The sequence below is a fragment of the Watersipora subatra genome, chromosome 10 (assembly GCF_963576615.1).
Source record: "Watersipora subatra chromosome 10, tzWatSuba1.1, whole genome shotgun sequence".
In the NCBI taxonomy this organism is placed as follows: domain Eukaryota; kingdom Metazoa; phylum Bryozoa; class Gymnolaemata; order Cheilostomatida; family Watersiporidae; genus Watersipora; species Watersipora subatra.
Window position 1 is genome coordinate 9,759,033 of NC_088717.1, and position 22,906 is coordinate 9,781,938.

The 22,906-nt window shown below is 36.4% G+C and overlaps 1 protein-coding gene across 1 annotated transcript in view; it reads right to left on the reverse strand.

Moving 5' to 3' along the window:
* Window positions 1-351: 351 nt before the first annotated feature.
* LOC137405926 (DNA topoisomerase 2-alpha-like) overlaps window positions 352-22,906 on the reverse strand; it is a 55,046-nt gene continuing 32,491 nt past the window's right edge. The window contains exons 21-32 of the mRNA XM_068092395.1: window positions 21,747-21,882; window positions 20,568-20,763; window positions 18,942-19,186; window positions 18,707-18,790; window positions 17,997-18,167; window positions 17,048-17,147; window positions 16,230-16,433; window positions 5,879-6,055; window positions 5,577-5,756; window positions 4,892-4,993; window positions 3,599-3,717; window positions 352-844 (exon numbers count right to left, since the gene is read on the reverse strand). Of these exons, the coding sequence (XP_067948496.1) occupies window positions 716-844; window positions 3,599-3,717; window positions 4,892-4,993; window positions 5,577-5,756; window positions 5,879-6,055; window positions 16,230-16,433; window positions 17,048-17,147; window positions 17,997-18,167; window positions 18,707-18,790; window positions 18,942-19,186; window positions 20,568-20,763; window positions 21,747-21,882 (1,843 nt within the window). The 3' untranslated portion in view covers window positions 352-715. The remainder of the gene's footprint in view (window positions 845-3,598; window positions 3,718-4,891; window positions 4,994-5,576; window positions 5,757-5,878; window positions 6,056-16,229; window positions 16,434-17,047; window positions 17,148-17,996; window positions 18,168-18,706; window positions 18,791-18,941; window positions 19,187-20,567; window positions 20,764-21,746; window positions 21,883-22,906) is intronic.

Genomic DNA, 22,906 nt, shown 5'->3' on the forward strand with positions numbered 1-22,906 from the left:
ATTAAAACAGTTTGTGTTATAAATAAATTCTGTGCAACAGATAAGGCATATTTGAAAAGAATCAGAATGAATTACTGCCTTTCTTCATTTACAGAGACACTTTGCATGATCGGCAGCACTAATTGCAGCCATCTAGGGAGTCTATACCACACTCATTACGAAGAAGCTAAAACACCAACCTGATATAACAGTACATTCTAAATCCTCTTTAATCTATACAAGATGAGACAAATCCCAAGAGTAATGAGCTCTCCAGCCAGCAACATATACTTTTCTCGATGTGCTATACAATATTTGTTTTAGGTTTGAAAGATGTATAGAACTCCTGGCAGGAAACGGGCGTGGTACCAGTGGAATATAACGAACAAATGTATTGTCATTAACCTGAAACTTAGCGCTATTCTAATGAGAGATGACTACAAACAACAATAATGAAAGCAATGAGAAATACAATTCACATATAAGAAGCTATGCTGACACTACTCATTAAATTGCATACATTGCGTAAAATATACATAAAAGGGTAAAGTTTAGCAAGCACTCAAGTGCTTATGCAAAATCTTGCTCTGAAGGAAATACAGTAATCAATATAAAATAACATATTATGTCCCAGATCGACAAAATAATTATAATCAAAATTTTGACTAAATAAAGTTAAACATGTATGTCGAGTGTTTTCATGTACGGTGTAAGAAGCGGATCGCCGAGTAGCTTGTTAAAAGTCACTGTCGCTGTCCTCCACGTATTTAACAGCCTTCTTTCTAGCAGTCGTCTGTCGTGAAGTAACGGGTATAGACGTGTTGAAACTGAACGAGTCATCAGAGTCGTCCCCTTTCTTTGTTTTCTGAAACAAAAAGCAAAAGTTGAAGGGTCGATGAAACGGTTATCCAAACTCGAGCCGCTGTGTCATCACATGAAATCTCCTGCCAGTTTTATGTGTTGATGGTGATATTTAACAGTTCATGTAAAACTAGCCTGACAGTTAATTCAAAGCTCACAAAATCAATGCTTCACCGCTAGCAAATAACAGATAGAATTTCAATAACATTTTTCTGTAATTTCGACCAAATACTAGGTTGTATCGATATCTTCGGTCACGAAAATGGACAGAAAGATTCGCTAACTTTGCAAAATACTGGCGGTATATAATTATACTAAATCTACTCGGTTTTGAACAAGATAAGGTAAAAACCGTCCAATAAAAATGCTTATTCATAAAAACAGAACAGGCAGCTACCGATTGTTTAAAAATGATTTTTAAAAACAACTCTTTTATATCAAAAAATTTCAACTTTCTAGTTTGTGCGAAGGAGGAATTCAGTGCTAATGCAATCCGCGAGTTGAAATGCATAAGGCTATTAATGTCGTTTTATAACCACTACTAAAAAAACGCGGGGCATATAAATAAATACAATACTGACTTTTTCTTATTTGCATATTGTCCTTGACCTTGGCCCACATATGCACAAGGTTTACATCGCACGACAAACTAATCTATAAACTAATAACATATAACAGCGCTCAGTAAGTATTACTCGTAATAATCATATTTTTACAGCAAATTTTCATTAATAAGTATATCTACAAGTTAATAATATTCCTGTTATGATGCATTATAAATATTGATATAAGAAATTGTCAACATGAGCTCATTTTTCTAATGTGTACACATTCGCTAGTGCACAGCATTGACATCAGTATTTCATTTGTCTGTCTTTCTGAAAAATGTCGCTGCCAGAAGCTCGCTCCATGAGTGTGAGGTTTTCAAAGCTAGTACAGTGGAACCTTGGTTCTCGAACACAATCCTTTCCAGAAGGTTGTTCAAAAACCGAGTTGTTCGAAATCCGAAACAAGTTGTCCCATTAGAATTAATGTATGTAAATTTTAATCCGTTCCAAATCGATTTAACGAATTCAGTAAAGTATTTCTTAACATTTTCCACCATAAACTGTACTGTATACTATAAATAAAAATGGGTAGATCTATTTATATCGTGTTTCATTTAAAAAAAGGTTTTCTATCTATGATTATTAAAAAAGAAAACAAAAAGTAAACATTTCGTATGCTTTGCTCTTAAAACATTAAAGGTTAAAGGTTACGATACAATACCAAAAATCGCACAAATTCATAATTAAACAGCAAAAAAATGCAACAGATCAGTCACATGAAAACTCGTGTGAAAAAGAAAATAAAAAACATCAATGGCACGTTTACTTCACATCTTTGGCAAAGAGTCCTCCTCCAAAACAATTAGGGTAACTCGACTGGAGGAGTTATTTCCCCAGAAAATCTCTTCAGTAGAGGCGACGTCCTCCCAGATGGCACCTTATTTTGGTTAAAGGTTGACTTGCAACAAAATTCACATTACAGTTATTTAATATGAAAAGATTCACCATGTCTTACTCTGTTGTGTTGTAGGTGCAAAATATGTGGAAATGTGATTACTAACTCTTAAAAGCTCAAAAACGAACAGTTAATCGCAGCCACACAAGACCGCCGTAGTTTGTATTCTCTTTCCAAAACGGCTCAAATGTGACGTAGTTGTGGTAGATGGTTTCTGTTTACACTTTCATGCAACCGTATTCATCGAAATATTTTCACAAATATACTTCACACATTCAATAAAACCATGTCTATTGTTCTTACGCGTCTGTTTTATCGTCATTGTAATGCTGTCGCTTTTAGCACTGATATCTTATAACTTACCGTAAAAATGCGTTTAATTTTTTAGCCTTAGCTTGAAGGAGTACACATCATTGTCTGATAATCATGACGAGCCTGTTGGTCACTTGTGATAATCGAAAAGTGCTGCAGAAATTATTTGCGAAGTATTGGGTTACATGATCAGATTACGACTTACCGATTAGACCAAACCGAAACAAAACTGTAAAGTAGCGAGCATCTATGACTAGTCATAAACAAGTGCTACGATAAGTTTTATATTGAGCTTTTTATTGGCCTTTCAATTCCCGTGAGAACATCACGTGACAAGACAATAAATTTCATGACTACGTCAGAGAAATAAGGAGATTCCAATCTACGACGGCTTTTCATTTTTGAGCTTTTAAGAGCTTGTAATCACATTTCCACCTATTTGGCACCTACAACACAACTGAGTAAGACATGGTGAATCTTTTGATATCAAATAACTGTAATGTGAATTTTGTTGCAAGTCAACCTTTAAGAATTTATGACGCGAAACTTCTCCCTTTGTTTGAGAACCTTCCGAAAGTGGCTCAAAACGACGTCATTAAACGTATAAACAAGCTGTTTCAGAAGCTGTTCAGAACGTTTAATTCCAATGCGCATGATCCAGTTTGGTCGAAAACCGAATTTATGGTCAAGATCCGAGATGAATAAATCTCACATTTTTTGGTCAAAAACCGAGTTAGTCGAGAACTGGGGTTCCGCTGTATTTCATTTTACTAACATTAAAAATAGTCATAGCCAGGAGCTTGATCCATGAGTGTGAGGTTTTCAAAGCTAGTATTTCGTTTTGCCATATACCAGCTATACTGACAACTCCTTGTCATGTATCCGGCAGAGTTTACAAATGCATTTGTAAATGAGTAAGAATGTAGATAAGAGAGAAATATACCTTCGCAACAGACTTTTTCGTTTTTATTTCCAAATCAGACATGTCTGACTCTGATTCTGAGGGCTTACGTTTCTTTGTGGTTGGCCTTTTCACCGGGGCACTCTTCTTGGGTGGCTCGACTAGAAAGGGAAGGAATTAGACATGATGTGTGACAGGGTATAAAAAATGAGTCAAAGCTCTGCAGTATTTATTACCCCCTTTTCCTTTCGTATACCCGCGTGCGATTGGAACATCGTGCAGATTCGCCTATCAAAACCTAAATATCACCTATCAAAACCTAAATATCACCTATTAAAACCTAAACATCACCTGTCAAAACTTAAAGATCACCTATCAAAACCTAAACATCACCTGTCAAAAGATCACCTATCAAAACCTAAACATCACCTGTCCAAACTTAAAGATCACCTATCAAAACCTAAATATCACCTATTAAAACCTAAACACCACCTGTCAAAACCTAAATATGAATATGAATAAGGAATTAAAGCGTGAACTGATGAATTGCGAATCGTGTAACGATACAGTAACAACTGATGAAATTTTTTGAAGACGTTTACTAAACCTACTTATGTTATAAAGTTATATTGTATGTAGGAAACTAAACTAAGTAGTAATCAAGGTTTTCATCATATTGACTCGGGGGTTAAACAAGTGAATTGCCTTGGCGCCATACAAGATGGGCTGTGATAAATACCGAGCTAGTCTAGCTTAGACTAGGTAAACTTTAAATTAAAACAATGTATTTAAATATTTTTAGTGTTATATTTGGTACATTATAAAGTTTATCACTAAATATCACAACCAGCCTTTCTAGTTTCACTCATCTCTGGCTCTTTTTTCCCCCGCTAACTAAATGGCTTCGGAGACTTTTTAAAGTTTAACTGAAGATTCTTGCTCGTGTTTTTTGTTATTTTTTATTTTAATTCGAAGGAAATCTTTGTCTCTCTTTGCTCCCATATCTACAGCTTACATCCATCATCTTAGGGAGGGCATGAATTTAAAATAAGACAAAGGGTACAAAAGGTATAAAGAATTAGTCCATGTTACTTGAGCAATATGTGAAAATGAATTGAGTTATCAAATTGCAGCGTTCGAAAAATCTTGGACATCCTATGCTGGAAATTACTTTAAATGTAGAGACAATATTTCTAACATGCCTAAGTATAATTTATGCCAGTTATATAAATAGCATTTCAATACTGACAGTACCAGCTGTCGACTACAAAAATGACATCACAACAGCAAAAGTAGTCCAAAGTGTGCGACTGTGAAGTAGGAAACGGAAGATACCTTTCTCGTCATCGGAAGTATCTATAGTGAAGGAATCCGCCTTGGCAGCCTTCTTGGTGGTGAGTTTAACAAAGGAGAGTTTGGGCTGCTTGCTGTCGTCTCCTATCAGATATTACAGATGGTCATGGAACTCAACTGATGGTTGTATTCATATCCTTGTATACTCATGATATACTTAATAAGTTCCTATTATTACTAGTGCTAATACCAACTATGGCCAGCTCTATACCCTCTCAACCAGTGGGTAAAGTAGTGCAAAGTTCCCTCACTTATCAAGGTTACAGTAGAACAGCATTGACCACAACAAAATGAAAAAAACACGAATTAGCCTCAACCCTCCCCTTCGTATAGATCACATTCACAGTACTTTATAAGTTGCTACGCAACCTGTGTAAAAACTGTAGGCTATAACTAAAATATTTGGCTCAATATGAAACTCTACATAGAAACCACAGTCCAAACTGGCTTGCTTGCGTATCTTTTTGACAGTAAGGAAAATTCTATAGTAAAAGCTTCTTACCAAAGAAATTCTCATAAATGGCTTCGAGCCATATAACTTATGATAAACAACAAGCTAGACCAGCGATGTGTTTATCAAATCCAAAATTGTTCATCATTGCCACAAATCATTAGCCAGTCTAACCAGATTCCATCTTGCCTCACGATGCAGACACCACAAACTTACCTTTTGAAGCTTTGACAGGTGCCTTTCTTTTGGCTGCAGCAGGTTCCGCTTTTTTAGCTGCCGGTTTTCTACCACGATTCGAGGCAGCGGGTTTAGAAGCAGCAGGCTTGGAAGCAGCTTTAACAGCCGGTTTCTTTTTTGTACCTAAATCTGCGTCGCTGTCACTGAGTGATATGATATCTACATAAGAAATGACAAGAGACGCATCAGAGTTTGCATGTCAAAGTCACCAAAGTGAGAATATGACCCTAAAACTTGTATCATCAAATCTGAATTATGGCGCAGTTGCTCCAATTCCTTACCACTTGAATCTGACAGTGCTTTTGACTTCTTTGGTGGACTCTTAACGGGTGATGCAGCTTTAGTTTTCTTAGGAGAGACGACCTTAGGTGACGGCGAGGAACCATTCTTGTCAGACTTGGAAGAGCTTCCATCGCTGTCGCTATCATCAAACTTATACTTGGATGTTTTGGCAGCAGCTAAAAATACATTAATGATAAACAATTGACTCAGAATCTGAAACCGTTCGATTATCTTAAAACCCCGTCAAACCTCGACTTAATCATCTTCATATAGAAATTTTACAACATAAAATCTTAGCCAATATTTGACACAACATTTGAAGTAACTTCTTAAACATCCTAAGTTTTTCGAAACACTGCAGCTTTGTAAATCTATCTAAATATATATATTTTCGAAACACTGCAGCTTTGTAAATCTATCTATATACAGTGAAACTCGGATAACTCGCCCTCGGATATCTCGAACACATGGTTAACTTGAACAGATTTGTTTGGTCCGTTCCCACACAATGATAAATTGCTTTAGATAACTCGACCTTAACTTCGTTAACTCGAACAGTTTTTTTGCCCAACGGCTACCGAAACGGTTGTTACTGCTTTAGAAGATCACTTTATTCCATACCATAGAGATAAACAACAACTTTTAGTAGTTCTTAGGCGTCATTATTACCACTATCGGCAAAATATTTTCGTTAACGACTTTTCTAAACGTTTGCAAAAAATTACATTTTACCAAACATCCGCTTGGGGATAGCCCTCCGCAAGCAAGGAAAAACCAGGTAACCTTAGGATAAACTTTAAGAAAAATCGGCAAAACTGGTTTTTGTTAAAAAGCTCAAAAGAAAAATATGTCTTTTTTTCTGAGAGTTTCAATCGCGATCAGGTTTTGCCTATTTTAATCTAAAAACGTCCTGGCAGTCACATCACCTAAAACAAACAAACGAAGCTCAAGTAATAAAAAACATATACATTAGGCGAGTTTCACTGTATATACATGTATATATAAATAAAAATTAGAAAATTAAATAGTTTACTTATCTTTCAAGTTAGATTTTAGTTCCAAGTAGGATACATTTCAATATATATATATATACGTGTCGTTAACGAAATAGAATTGCGGATAGCGGTAATAATGACGCCTAAGAACTACTAAAAGTTGATGTTTATCTCTATGGCTTGGAATAAAGTGATATTCTAAAGCAGGGGTTCTTAACCAGTGGGAAATTTCCCACCAGTGGGAAATTTGAGGTGGGAAATTCTCAAACTTCAGATTGAGAATATTGATTACACGCATTTCAAGGATATAGCTGTTGTACTGTATTTTCACCACATACATGGTGCAGATACATGCTTTTATTGTGGGTACCACTGTATTAATACGGAAACCAAGCCTCGTGATGTATCAAGCAGCTTATTGGATCATTAAATTACTCTATTGTTGAGTTTATCTTGAACTTTATTTTTCCATAAATAAAAAGTATATCATGACAAACTATCCATAAAATATGATTTCTATCACTGTTCAATTATTAATTGATTTATTTTGACTGTATCGCAACATGCTATCTGAAAAGCGTCTTCCTGCAATCTGAGAGTGGCAAAAATATCACAATTTTTGGCTGTTAGAGAGGGGAAATATCGAAGTGTGGTTTGTCAAAGTGGGAAATACACTGGAAAAGGTTAAGAACCACTGTTCTAAAGGGATAACAACCGTCTCGGTAGCCGTTGGGCAAAAAACTGTTTGAGTTAACGAAGTTAAGGTTGAGTTATCTACAGCAATTTATCATTGGGTGGGAACGGACCAAACAAATCCGTTCGAGTTAAACCATAACTGCCACGAACAACTTTTATCGTATTTACTAGGTAAATCAGACATGCTGATTCCGATTTTGTAATCAAAATAAAGATTAGGCCACTAACTTTCAGAGTAATAAAGGATTTTTTTATAGCGTTTCAATATCGGTCTCGAAAACAACACGATCGGCATAACAAGCTCCGCCCATAAATACGAGACGTAACCTAGCTTTTTAGGAACAGAAATTACGTAGAGATGTTTAGACCGATTTAGAATAATAGAGATGGGTGTTTTAAAATCTATTAATATCTAAATCCAGCTTTAAAAATAATATCAATCTTTTCTGAAAGGTAGATGAGCTAGTTAGCAATGCATATTTAAAAAGCGCGATAACAACGCTAGCTCGTGATAAAACCGCGCTTTTTGAGCTCGTTTTTCTCGGCGTCCAGCCCATTTAAACGTCATGTAACAAGCTGCGAGCAATTTTAAATAGTTTATATCCCTTTCATAAAAAACTAAAATTATTTTACAGGCTGGATTTAGATAATAATGGGTTTTAAGACACCCATCTCTATTATTCTAGATTGGACTAAACTTTCCTAACTTCCGTTTCTGAAAAAGCTAGGTTTCGTCACATATTTATGGGCAGAGCTTGTAATGCCGATTGTGTTGTTTTCGAAACGGATATTGAAACGCTTTAAAAAAGCCTAAATGACTTTGAAGGTTAGTGGACTAATTTTTATTTTGAGTACAAAATCGGAATCAGCGTGTCTTATTTACCTAGTAAATACAATAAAAGTTGTTCGTGACAGTTATGGTTTAACCATGTGTTCGAGCTATCCGAGGGCGAGTTATCCGAGTTTCACTGTATATATATATTTCCGAAACAGTGCAGCTTTGTAAATCTATCTACTATATAAACAGCATTCGTTGTCTGTGCGTGTATGTATGTATGTGTCCGCCTTATAGAGTACCGTACTTTTCGGACTAATAGCCGCTACTTTTTTCTGATGGTTTGTGGGCCATGCGGCTTATGTAAGGGTGCGGCTATTCTGCAGTTTTTTCTTTCATTGCGAGGGCGCATTAACAGGAATCTCCGATTAGTGTGCCTCTATACATAACCTATTCATCGTTTTCACACAAAAATGACGTCTTCTCCGGTTAGTTATCTCCGCCTCTTTCCAGTGCCCAACAGCACTGTTCCGTTTTAAAAAGCAAAGTTGCTGCCGTGTTAAAAAGCACCGTCCTGAGTTCCACGGCCTATACAAAAGTGCCCATACAGCTATACAAATGTACTACTCCTTAAATAAAATAAATTAATGAGTAGTAATTTACCTGTGATTAATATTTACTGTCAACGTTTACCGAGAAGGTCATGCGAACGTTTGTTTCTTGAGGCCACTGGATAAAACACTGTTCTCACCTACTAAATTTATACATCAGGTGAGAACTTTAAAAGGTGAGTACTTCTCATTCAATGTTGCATTGTCTATGAATTGCCATACCTCCACTACATAACCATTTCACTTGCGTCCCTGTACAAATTTAGCTTTCGGCCTACTTCCAGCCATTTTGTCGATATTGCTTCATGATATGTATACAATATTTTTTCAATTTCAAACTCCATCTAGAATGTTTGTTTTGGTTAAATATTTCAGTTTGCCAACATGTTAACAAACACTGCTATGCAAAAAATTCATTGTATCCATACTTTGTGCATTGATAAAGCGATAAGAAACTACAAAGCTAAAACGATCCTCTACAATGTTCCTTATTCTTACAAAACCATTACTTCCACCACCATCAGAGTCGGCGCTGCTATTGCTATTTTAATTATCTGTATTACCAAAAAAATCTGAATCGGCTATGTTATCAACATAAGTAGTTATTTGTTTTCTAACTCGGACGTGTTTGATAAACTTACACAAAAAATCTTCGTTTTCATGTTGGAAATTCCCAAACAAAGATTAGAATATTAAACTTTAGGCTAATTTTAAAGAGAAATCTTAGGACAACACTGTCACAATCATAAAGTCCTAAAAACCGTTGGTTATGTTATCAACGAATAAAAAAATTCAGTTACTAACAATTGCTGGGAAAGTCGCACAAATGTGTCTACGCGGTCAACCATAGAAAACGCATGAGTCTACTTCAATGAGAGGGTCTAAAACGTTGGATTTGCCACTGTTTGTGATAGTAAACATGTTCATTTCCTTCCGCAGCCGAGTTACTTTTACTTTTTTCCCAGCTATGAGTGCTACAGAACTTGCACGGGTACTACTAGTGCGCTTTACCTACTAAATTTTTACTTCAAAAATGTAAGTACTTCTCATTCAATGTTGTAGTGTATTGTCTATGAATTGCCACATCTCAACTACTTAATAACGTTGGATTTGCCACTGTTCGTGAAAGTGGGACATGTTCATTTCCTTCAGCAGCTGAGTTACTAATTTTTAGAGTTGCCCCGATTTCAATATCGGAATCGGTACCGATATGGGTATTAAGTATCTGAATCGGTATCGGCCGATCTTTTCTTAAAAAATCGGACACTTCAGATACTTTTTACATATCAACTATTTAGCAGAAACCTGTATTTTAGCCTGCTACTTTAATAACACATCATCAGCTGCAAGTTCCTTGCTTTTATCTAATGATTTCCAAGCCTGTCACACGATCTATTTCATGTCTATAGCCTAATCAACATCCACACAGCTGCGCAATATTTTGGCTTTAGTCAAGACGTAATCACCAAATGCGGTATTTCCCAATTACAGCGATATGATTTGTTGCAGCCAATCACGAACAAGAGAACCATAACGAGCAACAAGAATGCGGTGTAATGTTTCTATTTACTAGCATTGCGAAAGTAATTTGAGCAGTTGATGCATAAAGTTATCTATCTCTCTCTTGATCCTGATGATATGATGTATCGTTTGTATCGCATAAAATAACCTCAGTGGCTTATCGGTGTTTAGCCTGCCCTCCATCATCTGTAGCGTGCGAGTCCTTCAGTACGACTGGCTACATCGATAGTGATAGAAGATAAAGACGACTCACTGAAATAATTGAATCACTAACGGTAATTAAAAGACGCATTTATTTGCTTTAGACTTGTACAGGCGCAGCAGTTTGTTCAGCAGTAGAAGAGAGACTTCATTATCACAGAGAAAGCTGTACCACTAACTGTAATTACCATTAATAATCACATATTTCAAGAAACATGGACTGTTTTGTTATTAGATGCACGGTATGTCAGTATGTGAATATATATACATGTATATCTTTTTTCATAAATACAAACAAATAAATTCATTAATATTTATATTTTCTTTGCATTATATTTATACTTGCATAATAAAATGAACATCTATGCAACACAAAAGAATCTGAATCGGTATCTGAATCGAATTATTTTTCATTAAGAATCGGTATATCGAATCGGTATCTGAATCGGCTGGTGAAATTAGAATCGGGGCATCTCTACCAATTTTTTTCCAGCTACAAGTAGGCCTACTGTAACATACTACTACAGAGCTTGCACAAGTACTCCGAGGGTTGCGATAGGCGATGGTGAAAGAAAGAGAGCAGCAGGTATCGACTTACTGTCATCCTGCTTTAGACCAGCTGTACGTCGCCTGCTCAAAAGTAGGCACAGACCGTAAACTGTTTATACACCCGACAGAAAAACAAAAAATGTTGTCTATCCGCAAGTGTTGCGTTAAACTAACATTGTGTTATTGTTATGTCATGCTGTTCTTCATGTTCTGCTATACCACATGCAGCATTTTCTAACACATTTTTCAGTATATATATATATTTTCATGCATTCGTTATCCTTATTGTATCTCATAAAAAGGCTATCATGTTGGCGTTGTGTTTTATTATTGTAAGGTGCTAATGCTGTATCTGCCTTGAAATCATACTGTCTGTGCTGTTATACATATACATTTTATCGACACAACCTCATTACTGTTTGTATTATATACCGTGTCAGAAGGCTATAGATGAAAAACTGGTGAGCTATGATTAGTTTTTAAAGCATGTAGAAGTCTCCATTCAATAAATGCTGGCGATAGCAAAAGATCTTGTATAATTTTTTAAAACATGCAAAAATTTTCAATACTGCCAGTTTGAAGAACTTCAGTTTGCCTAGCAATATCAATTTCAATATCAGTTCTCTGTACACAAATAGGGCAACTCCGATTTGAGTGATTTGAGACTGATGCATTGTAGACTAGCTGTAAAACGTATTGCAGATTTCCATTGTTATCCACAACATTATTGACATATATGACTGCATATGTGTATACATAGTGTGATCAGAGCAAAAAATTTCAGTAGACTGCATATTTGGAGTTGATTGACAGTATGAAAGACAACTCTCAATAAACCTCTTGCTGTACATGACTCTGTTCCCATGGATGGGTTAATGCAGCTAACGGTTTGTGGCCGTGTCGCCACTTGGGGATGCGCAGGAGACCTTTTTCGCCCCGAGTGCAGCGAGAGTCTTTAGACGCGGCTTTCCGGATGAATGGGTTGGTGAGTGCGAGGCAATTGATTGCAAAGCGATTGAGTGCTAGGCGATTGATTGCGAGGGGAGTGATTGCGAGTGCGAGGTGACTGATTGCGAGTGTGGGCGATTGGTTGCGAGGCGATTGGTTGCGAGACGATTGAGTGCGAGGCGAATGGGAGGTGATCGCGAGGTGATTGATTGCGAAGCGGGTGCAGGTCAATTGCTTGCAAGGCGATTGATTGCGACTTCGAAGCGATTGATTGCGAGGCGAATGCAAGAGCGCGATTGTCAACTGCTCGGCGGGTAAAGACTGGTCATCCGAGGCGGGGGCTCGGCGGCAGAAGTGCGCGATCGTCAACTGCAAATATAGACAGGTGTGAACGGATGCATGAATTTAGACACATGAATCTAGAATAGTTACTACATTTTACACGCATCTAGCTGTAAAACACATTGCGGATTTCCATTGTTCTCCCCAACATTATTGACATGTACACGTGTATGCAAACTCTGATCAGGGCAACAATTTCAGTAGACTGCATATTTGGAGTTGTTTCACAGTATGAAAGACAACTCTCAATAAACCTTATGCTGCACGTGAATTTGTTCCTGTAGGCGGGTAATGCAGCTAGTCTATCTATATATACGTGTATGTATATAAATGTGAAGTATGTGCTGATGGATTTGAGCATTCAGCTAATCAGAGCATATGTACATGCGTATTCATGATATATTCTATGGCACTCAGTTTATATGAAACAATGCTTCACACCTTACTTTCACAGGCTTCATATAATATATATTATTAATATATACCCTAGGACACTTATATTTCGCTAGTATTTAGTTTTGTGAGTAGCACACAGAGTAAAATTTCGCTGCAACTTAATTTCGCGGCTCTGATGAGTGCGAAAATATAGTGATGTGAAAATAAATGCAGTGGAAAAAACAGATTACATTCCTCAGGTCCAGTTTGCTAATAAGGAAAAACATTATTTTGGGACTAGTTCGTATTTGTAAACCACAGGTTGAAATGTGTGGGTGAGATCGACAATTCAATTTGATCACTTGCTGCCATTTGTTTCTTAGACTATCAATGACGCCTAGGTCCCTCCCGCCGTGACTTTCACACTCGAATCCCAAGAAGAAGAAAATAGATAGCTAACAACCACCTTCACACCCAAAACTGTATAACCCTTACGCTGCCATAAAAGCATTTATGCGTTTTCTAGGGGCCACTGCCATAAACGCATTTTTTGGACTTTTTCAGCAATTGCGTGGTAACCTGATTTTATTATTTGTTGACCACATAACCCACGGTCTTTAAGAGTTTTATGAAATTGACTGTGTTGTCTGAAGATTTCTCTATAAAATCAGCCTAAAATAACGAAGCAATTTTAAACTTTTGTTTGAGAATTTCTAATCTAAAAACGAACATTTTTCTGTGAGTTCATTAACTATCCCGCGCGAGTCATAAAACAGGTAATTAGTTGTTGATGACATAATAGCCAATTTAGATTTTCGTGATTATACAGATAATTAAAGTAGAACTTGAAAAAATACTGTATACATATCATGAAGCAATATCGGCAATTTCGGTAAAATGGCTGGCACTAGGCCGGTAGCGAATTTGTACATGGTTGGCTGTGAAAAAGATAATGTGGTTGGACGAGATGAGGGTTGATATTGTTTTTGGTTGATAATAAAATTCATCACAACAATAATTATTCTTCAATTTTATGACTTGACCTACCAGACTTTCATCCTCATCAGTTGCAAATTCGGTGACTAAACTGATATAATCTTAATTTGCTTTGCCATGCTGCTCAGTCGGTGTATTAGCTATAATGAGTTTACCGGAAATTTCCCATTTATCCCAACCACAGACGAAAATTGCCTGCATTTTTAATATGACGATTTTATTGTGGATATCAATGAACAAAGCTATTAACTTCGCGTTTTCGCTCGTTCGTTATGATAGTTTATTTTCGCTCATTAAATTTTCGCCCAAGAGGATGACACCGCGAAAACACGAAAGTTATATGCCGCGAATACATAGTGTCCTAGGATAATATTATTAATTTTTAATTTATACTTCTTAATTGGCAATGATTTTATTCTAAAGACAAATATTTTTCTAATTATGCCATACGAGAGTCAAAAAACAAACAAAAAACAGCAAAAGTTAGCAAACAATCGAATAAATGGTTTGGCGTATAGCATTTCAATACTAGTTACACTATATATCAGTAAACTGTTTTAGCTGCGAACAACTAAAATGAAACAGATGAGAAAACTTGCTCTAATGCATGGAAAGTTTAACATTTTTCATATGCTAAGCTTTGGCTACTGCTGTTTATCCAGACCTTTCAACATGTCTTTATGAGCATAGATCTCAAATGTAGGCCTACTTTACTTCATCTGTTGGTTGCTCTTACAAACTTTTATATTATGATGGATACAAACCATTTTATATGGCATTATCTATGTACTGTTAGTTTGCACATCTTGCTTTAGTTGACCTTTTGCCATGCGATACACATGTTGCTGCTATAAAAGCTAACAAGTTATAATAGTTACCAAGCTATAATACATAGTTACCAAGCTATAATACCTACCAAGCTATAATAGCTACTAAGCTATAATAGCTACTAAGCTATAATAGTTACCAAGCTATAATAACTAACAAGCTATAATAGTTACCAAGCTATAATAGCTACCAAGCTATAATACATAGTTACCAAACTATAATACATAATTACCAAGCTATAATACATAGTTACCAAGCTATAATAGTTACCAAGCTATAATAGCTGCTAAGCTATAATAGTTACCAAGCTATAATAGTTACCAAGCTATAATACATAGTTACCAAGCTATAATAGTTACCAAGCTATAATACATAGTTACCATGCTATAATACATAATTACCAAGCTATAATACATAGTTACCAAGCTATAATAGTTACCAAGCTATAATACATAGTTACCAAGCTATAATACCTACCAAGCTATAATAATGTAGCTATCAAGCTGAATGCAAAAAAATAGACACACAATACTTTGAAATATACACAGAAAATCATTCTTTCAACTTGCATAATATGCGATGGTTTGAAATGAAAATATAATATAAGCATCTTCTAAGGGACCAAAGAAACATATGTAACACTTCCGCAACTATCAAGCTGCAAGTGGCTAATTTTTTCAACGGAAAAGTTTGTTTAAATAAAGCAGTTGAGCGCAGCGCCGTTGCCGGGTTATTCACAGAATTTATAGCAATACTAATCTGGCCACTAATTTATAGCAACAGGTTTGAGTTTGATTCACAGAAAGGCCAGCAGCGGTGACAGGACGAACATCAGACCTTAAATTGCTGCCGCTGCCAGAGTAACATAGCAGATTAGTCTATTTGACCATCCAAATTGAAAACTAAGACTTTCGAGGTAAAAAATATTTATGCCAAAGTAACACAGCAAAAGTGGTGAGAGGAATTAAAAAGCAGACAACTTTAGTTTTATCATAAGCAACTTTCTCATGGAATAATTTGTGATTGTAGGTTGACAATAATTGTAATTATTGTTAAGATATCTATGTAAGCCACCATCCGGTTGGTCAACTAGAAAGCATCACGAGCAGTTGGATTTACTGCTATTGGTTCCTTCCCTTATATCGAAAGCATATGTAAGCCTCTGTTTAAGACCACATATTTGTTAGTAAAGTAATTTTACAGTTGACATACATGTAATTAATCACTCTATTTTCAGGAGTAGAATGCTAATCAGGTCAAGTCGGCCTTGAACTTCTTTCCCTCCCTCGTCCTCTCCCTCTAGCTGTTTTGAAAATCAGTCTTTAACTACTATTTACTATTTATGTATGTTTCTTATCAAACATTTTTAAATACTATAAAAATAATCATCTTTTTTTTGCTCATTTAGCTGCACTAAAAATGATACATTTTGAAGCCTTTTCTGGCAACATCACAGAGAGCTTGCAGATTCAAACTGAAACAAACAGGTGGTTGCCTAGAAACAAACATCTACCTTGCCTAGCTCCAGTTTTTTCCCGGGGAGCAATAACTATGTCATCATCTAGACCGCTACTGTTAAGGTCAAGGTCATCATCACTATCAGTATCCCAAGGGTTGGATTTTTTTGCCTTCTTTGGTGATTCACTGGGCTCTTTTTTCTTCTTGGGCGGAGCCTTTGGCTTGGTAACAGCTTTGGCTGCCTTACTTTGAGATTTTTCTGAAAAAACATCAAGAAGTTACCCAATAGCAAAAGGGTCCAGCAATCACCAAAATATTTTAGCATACGGGGTACCTATAGCAAATAAAGAGCTCCAGTGAGGCGACAACTTCAACTTTGTACTTTATTAATACAAAGCTTTGCCACAGAGAGAACTTTTTCTTTCTGTTAACCATGAGTCAAATTACAAAAAATGTACAAAATATTTTTTAATCAGCTATTACAAAAGCTGTTTGCAAATAGTTATAAAAAACAAAACAATATTTCATAGTAATAATGCAACAGACTGTTTGTATGCTAAATATGAAATTTGATGAAAAACATAAGTATGTCTGCAGTTAGAAAAGAGTTAGCCTATACAAATCATCTGCAAAGCCTCCTTAAATATTTATAACAAAAAAAACTAGAGTGAAAATGTAGCAAAGAGAAATTGTATACCAGTAGCCTTAGAGCACAGTTAGGAGAAAGAGACGACATAGGACTGCCTCGACAAACAAGGGCCTGAGAACTAAAGACTATCAAATGTCTAGTTGAACTTAGCTCGCGACGTCTATTGGCCATATGGAAGTGACGACTTGGTATGTAATGGGCACCCAACATGGGAGGACAATTACCATTGCTTGGTTTAACTTCAGTTATGTCATCGTTCTCTCCAGCTCCAAATCCAAAAGAATCCAGCTTGTTCTGCTTCGGATCAATTTTCTCCTTTTTAGGCTGAAATAAGGGAATAGAACTGGCTATTGCATGACATACTGAAATAAATGTTTTTATAAGGGATTTAATAAAGCGGTAGGTAAGTAATTTTTCTGTTGCTAGCGTCTAGCATCTGATTTCTAGAACAGATGATCAAACTTAAACTGTCAAATAAGAAGGCAGATCTCAGGAGTTACCATATATAACTGAATCGCGAGTTAGACTTGATGCCGTATAAGGTTTCAACACAGATCAGAACCAGCATTTTGGCAGATTCTTGTGGCTCTGTACAGTCTGCCATCGAAGTGAAACAGCCAAGAGGGTTGTTTCAGTACTCGAGGTCCGATCGAACCGACGGGTGAGAAGACAAAGGGAGCCGGATAAAGCAATGGACCAATCTCCCAGAAGTTGTTGAAAGAATTATCACAAAAATATAGATTACCAAAGTTTTAACTGTAAAATGTTCGATTGAGCCATGAGGTCAACAAAGGTAAACTCAGGTCAACAAACTGTGAGCGTGTGGTTAAGGAGGGTTTTAAATAAAATAACTAAATTTCAGGAAACTTGAAGCATCATTTTTCTTGTCAATGGCTAAAATGTATACTAGGCCACATCTAAAAAAAACAGTTATTCACTTTATGGTGTATAAAAAGAACATACAAAAATAATTGTATAAAAACCTGTATAAAAACAATTGCACTTTGCTTTTCAGGGTAGCTGACCAATGGGTTGACAGCGTTGAAACATAAAAGACTGCTTAACAGCACGGTGTTACCCGATTGTTTTACCTACAGAGTAGTTTACTGAAGTACCAGTTTACGTATAATAGAACATAGAGTAGCAGTTTCATCACCCAATATAGTAACATACCTTTGGCGCTCCTTTGATCTTATCCGTGGGAAGGGGCGGGTCAACTCGTGTCCCATACTTTGAAGGTGCAGTTTCTGATTTGACAACCTTGAACCGAGCTCCTTTGCTAGCTTTAGCAGCGTTCTCGGCAGCAGACTTGGCATCAGCCCTTTCTTTCTCAACCTCATATTTCTGCAAAACAAACCACAGCCCTTGACAGTCGGGTCTTCTTAACAGAACAACAAACCACCACCTTTGACAGTCAAGTCTTTTAAACAGAATAACAAACCACAACCCTTGACAGTCAAGTTTTTTAAACAGAATAACAAACCACAACCTTTGACAGTCGGGTCTTCTTAACAGAATAACAAACCACAACCCTTGACAATCGGGTCATCTTAACAGAATAATAAACCACAACCCTTGACAGTCAAGTCTTTTAAACAGAATAATAAACCACAACCTTTGACAGTCAAGTCTTTTAAACGGAATAATAAACCACAACCTTTGACAGTCGGGTCTTCTTAACAGAATAACAAAAGAGCCAGTTTAGCTTAAAGTTCCTTTGCCACAATTCTCTGACAGTTTATGAATCAGTCATTATCAATCAACTTACTCAAGCACCTGCAGAGCAGTGACAAACTACAAATCCTTACAGGACACCGTTGTAAGTAATTAACTCAAACACAACAGCGCCGATGTGATGGCTGCAACTAAACGGAACGGTATACCTCTAACGCGGAAAGGAAAGCTTCCAGATCTTCCTTCCACAGATCTTTTTCAGTCTTGCCCCTCAAAACTTCGAGTTCTTTTTGCTACAAAACCCACAACAGCTTCTAGGCAGGAAATACTGATTTAGGTATGTGCAAGTCCTACAACCTACAGATCTGCAAAAATCTAAATAAATTTAGTTGAGGACGTAAGAGCCTGCTCTATAACCTACCAAACTAAAGAACCCTGACTAACCTTAGCATCCCTTTGTTTCAAGAGTTCATCCTTTTTCTCCTTGGTTAGACTAAGAATAGCCATACTCAAGAGGTAGCCATAATCGGGGCCCCGTCCGGAGTCAGCAGTAGCAGCGCTGTCATCGTCTGATCCAGGGTCCTCTTCTGCACCATCTTTTCCTTGCGTTTCTTTCCATGCTTTGACTGGGTCTGACTCATAGCCCTTCTCAACGAGTGTTTGGATCAGGTCCTTCTTCTTGCGGTTTTCTGTAGCCGATGGCAACAGAGAATACATTGAAACATGCCAGCATTGAAAAACATGTGGTAACATTGATATCACAAACACTAGAGTGATGATCCGCCAAAAAAGCATTTGCTAAAAAATTCATGAACTCCAAGTGAAATAGAACATACATATTTCCTTAGGACAACTATCTCACAGTGATTAAAATGTATACCATTTATAAGTACAGTGCGTCCTTGGATTACGATATCCCTGTTATACGATTTTTGTTGCCTTACAAAATGCAACACGATGGTTTTCCGTCCCCACCATACGAATCCTATTTCATCCTATGAATTCGACAAAGTATTTCACTCGAAATTAAACTTATTACGTCGAAATAACAAACATGCCGATATGCTGTTCATTGAAAACCTCACAACGCCTGAAAAAGATACGACGACTGATTTCTTTCAGTTCAGCATCAACGCCACGACTAGCTATGCTATTGCGTATTATGGGCTTCATCACTCCTCCAGCTTTTTTCTTTTGCTCAACTAATTTTGTTGATGAAAATAAATCACAAATCAAATCGACGCATTTCTCATGCGAAAAGGGGTGATATTTTCCCTTAAAGACCAGTATCAAATTTGGAGTTGCAATCCCTTTGAACAGAGATCAAACAACTTGCCTCAATCTGCCATCAAAAATTCATTTCAATGCGTATTAAATAGAACATTTCTGAGAACCGCATCGCTTGGGCTTTTTTGTCGAATCAAGTTGAGCAAGGTTTTGATGAGGTCAGCTAAAAGTTATAGTCTAAACAAAGCCGAAAACCGATAGATGATAAATCTTTAGCAATGGAAAAATTGAAGTTCAGTAAAATAGTTAAAAATACATAGTAAAACTTGGCTTTAAATGTGTATTTAGTAAGCTAAATTCATTTAAGTTAAAATCAACATTTATATTATATGTCTGCCTTGAAGGTAAGCGCTCCCTATGGTATGTATTGTACATATTACATTATAACGTAACATTTCATAGCAGATTATAACTACTAAATACACTAAAGTTACTGTAGGTAACTATAGTTACTAAGGTTAACATATTATTTCGTAACTAATTTTTAATATGCACGCTATTTATTTTGATGATTTTTACCAGGGGTTGTTTGCATTATATATTTACTATGGGTTTCTATACTCCTCTATACAACATTTTTGTTATACGGTGCCAACCCTGGAACGGAGTGAAATCGTATAACGAGGGCGCACTGTAGCTGAGAATACAGCCTTGATGATTCCTCAAAAGTTCACCAGATAGGAGTTCCTTTATTTTCTTATTTCACATTCTTACCTCAGCACATTGAAAGATAAAATACTGAGTGAAAACAAAAACCATAAATGCTTATGATTTATGACTTACCTACAACAATTTCACCATCAATTTTCTCAAGAATAAATCGAGCCTGGTTACTAAGTTTGCGAGCCTCTGCATCAAGCATGCCATCAAGGAATTGTTTCCTTTTGCAGTACATGGAAAGACGCACCTCGTAGAACTCTTGTAGAATAGCCAGGGGTGAGGTGTACTGCTTGAGCACCCCGAGCTTATCAAACATAACCTTCCAACAGACAAGGGAGGGCAGGTGTTTACAGTTGTAATACACTAATATTGCTGAGATAGACCGTCAGCATTTACGTTGAAGGATGGGAATGGGAAATGCTAACATTATTACCCCATAGAGTAGTTTCTTTGCAACTTGGTGTGCAAGCATTGCTAACCAACAGAACAGTGATATGAAATGATTTTGTGATACTACAAGAAGGTTGATATTTTCTGCAACAGCTTAACATATCGCATAATACAGGAGTGATGGTAATTCTGGGATCACCTGGTAGTTTTTTGGCGTTCTTTGTCATTTATGGGCATAAACTCACTTTCTATATTATCTCGGACCATGCATACTATACTTATTTGAGAAGCAGGTTTTATAGACAATCTACCACCGAAAGTATTCTAAAAATATAATCTATTTATTATGACCCCTAATTTATCCTTTCCTGTGATTGATGATAAGGGCTGACAAACTAAATTTTAAGACGCTACTGATACTCCTAAGACCATTAATTACTGTCATATAATTATTTGTATACCTATGTTCAAAAACATTTTTAAATTTGGTCAATTTTGCTGAAGGATTTAAACTTAGGTTTTTGTCATAATGTGCAGATACCAAATGAGACTAAAAAGCAAATTTCAGCTAATATTGAATAATATTGATGTGCAAAACATCTTCAACTTCCCATTGATGCGCTTATTGCCTTAATTCATCAAATAAATACCTAGGAATTAATAACAGATAACATGTTATTTTTGAAGTCACAAAACTACGATCCCCACCGTATATTGAACATTTGACAAAATGTCAAACGCAAATTTGTTAATTCGCATATTCAGAGCAAACAGCAGAATCAAAAAGGTTTATTACAAGAAAACTTGAGTTTTGTAACTGACAGCTCACAGAGCAATCTGTAGTATTATTGTGTTACTGCGACACATGCAAATCCAAAACGCATGCAAATGCGTGGAAGGAAAACTGCTCACCATGTTGGTTGTGCTCACAATCGTCTGAAGTTTAAAGAAGTTGTGAAACCCTTGCTGCTCAGCTTTCATATACTGCTCTGGTGACATCTTCACGACAAACCTGACAGTTGTATCGGTATGATACTCCTTGTAGTCCCTGTAGGGAGTGTCAGAGAGACATATTCACATAAGAGTATCCGTAAGAGATGGGAGGACAAGTTAACAGAGAGCATTAAAGGATATGACATATGTAATGTATAATATCTTTTAATATTATGTATATATAATAAAGGAAAAGGTGTGATTATAGTTAATATATTCATGTGACTTTTGTCTTTTAGAAGAGTGGCAGCTGCTGTCTACATGCATTGCGGAAACGCTTATAGGACAGACACTTGTGTTGTGAGTTGGAGTTGTCCACTTTTGAAACAAATCGCCATAAACGCGCAATAATACTTGCACCTCTCGGCTGTAACTGATGTTTCCATAGAAAGTCACAAGAATTACTAAATACTGCAAAGAGCCAAAGTTGACCAAAATACCTATCAATGTTAATTTTCTCAGTTACATATGCTTAGCTCCCATAGTTACAAACAGTATGTCATGTGAATATTGCACCATGCAATGTGATTATTGCAGCATGCCATGCGATTATTGCAGCATGTCATGCGATTATTGCAGCATGTCATGTGATTATTGCAGCTTGTCATGTGATTATTGCAGCATCTCATGTGATTATTGCAGCATGTCTACGCCATCTGAGAGTCAACACAGCCCTAATATTCATCCACATTTTATAATAATAATTGATCTAGAAATATAAAAAACCTCTTTTTCCTGCTACACCACATTAGTTTATAGCAACTCTTGTACGTGGGAAGAATCTACAATCATTTAAAGGGTGAACCAATCTTAGTTTAGTTTTGCATTATAAGCCAAAAGATAAAAAGTTGTGTCTCCTGCCCCAGATCCACAAACTTCTCAATCATTTCCTTATAAACATTTAAAATTCTATCAAGTTTATAATCAGCGCCTGATATTATGAGAATTTAATGTTCTTTTATATTTGATAGCCTACTGATTATGCAAAACGTTTAAAGACAAAGTGATGATATCTGTAACAGAGTGCATCTGACAAATTGAAATGTATGTAGATGTCACAAATACGCCTGTAACAAGAC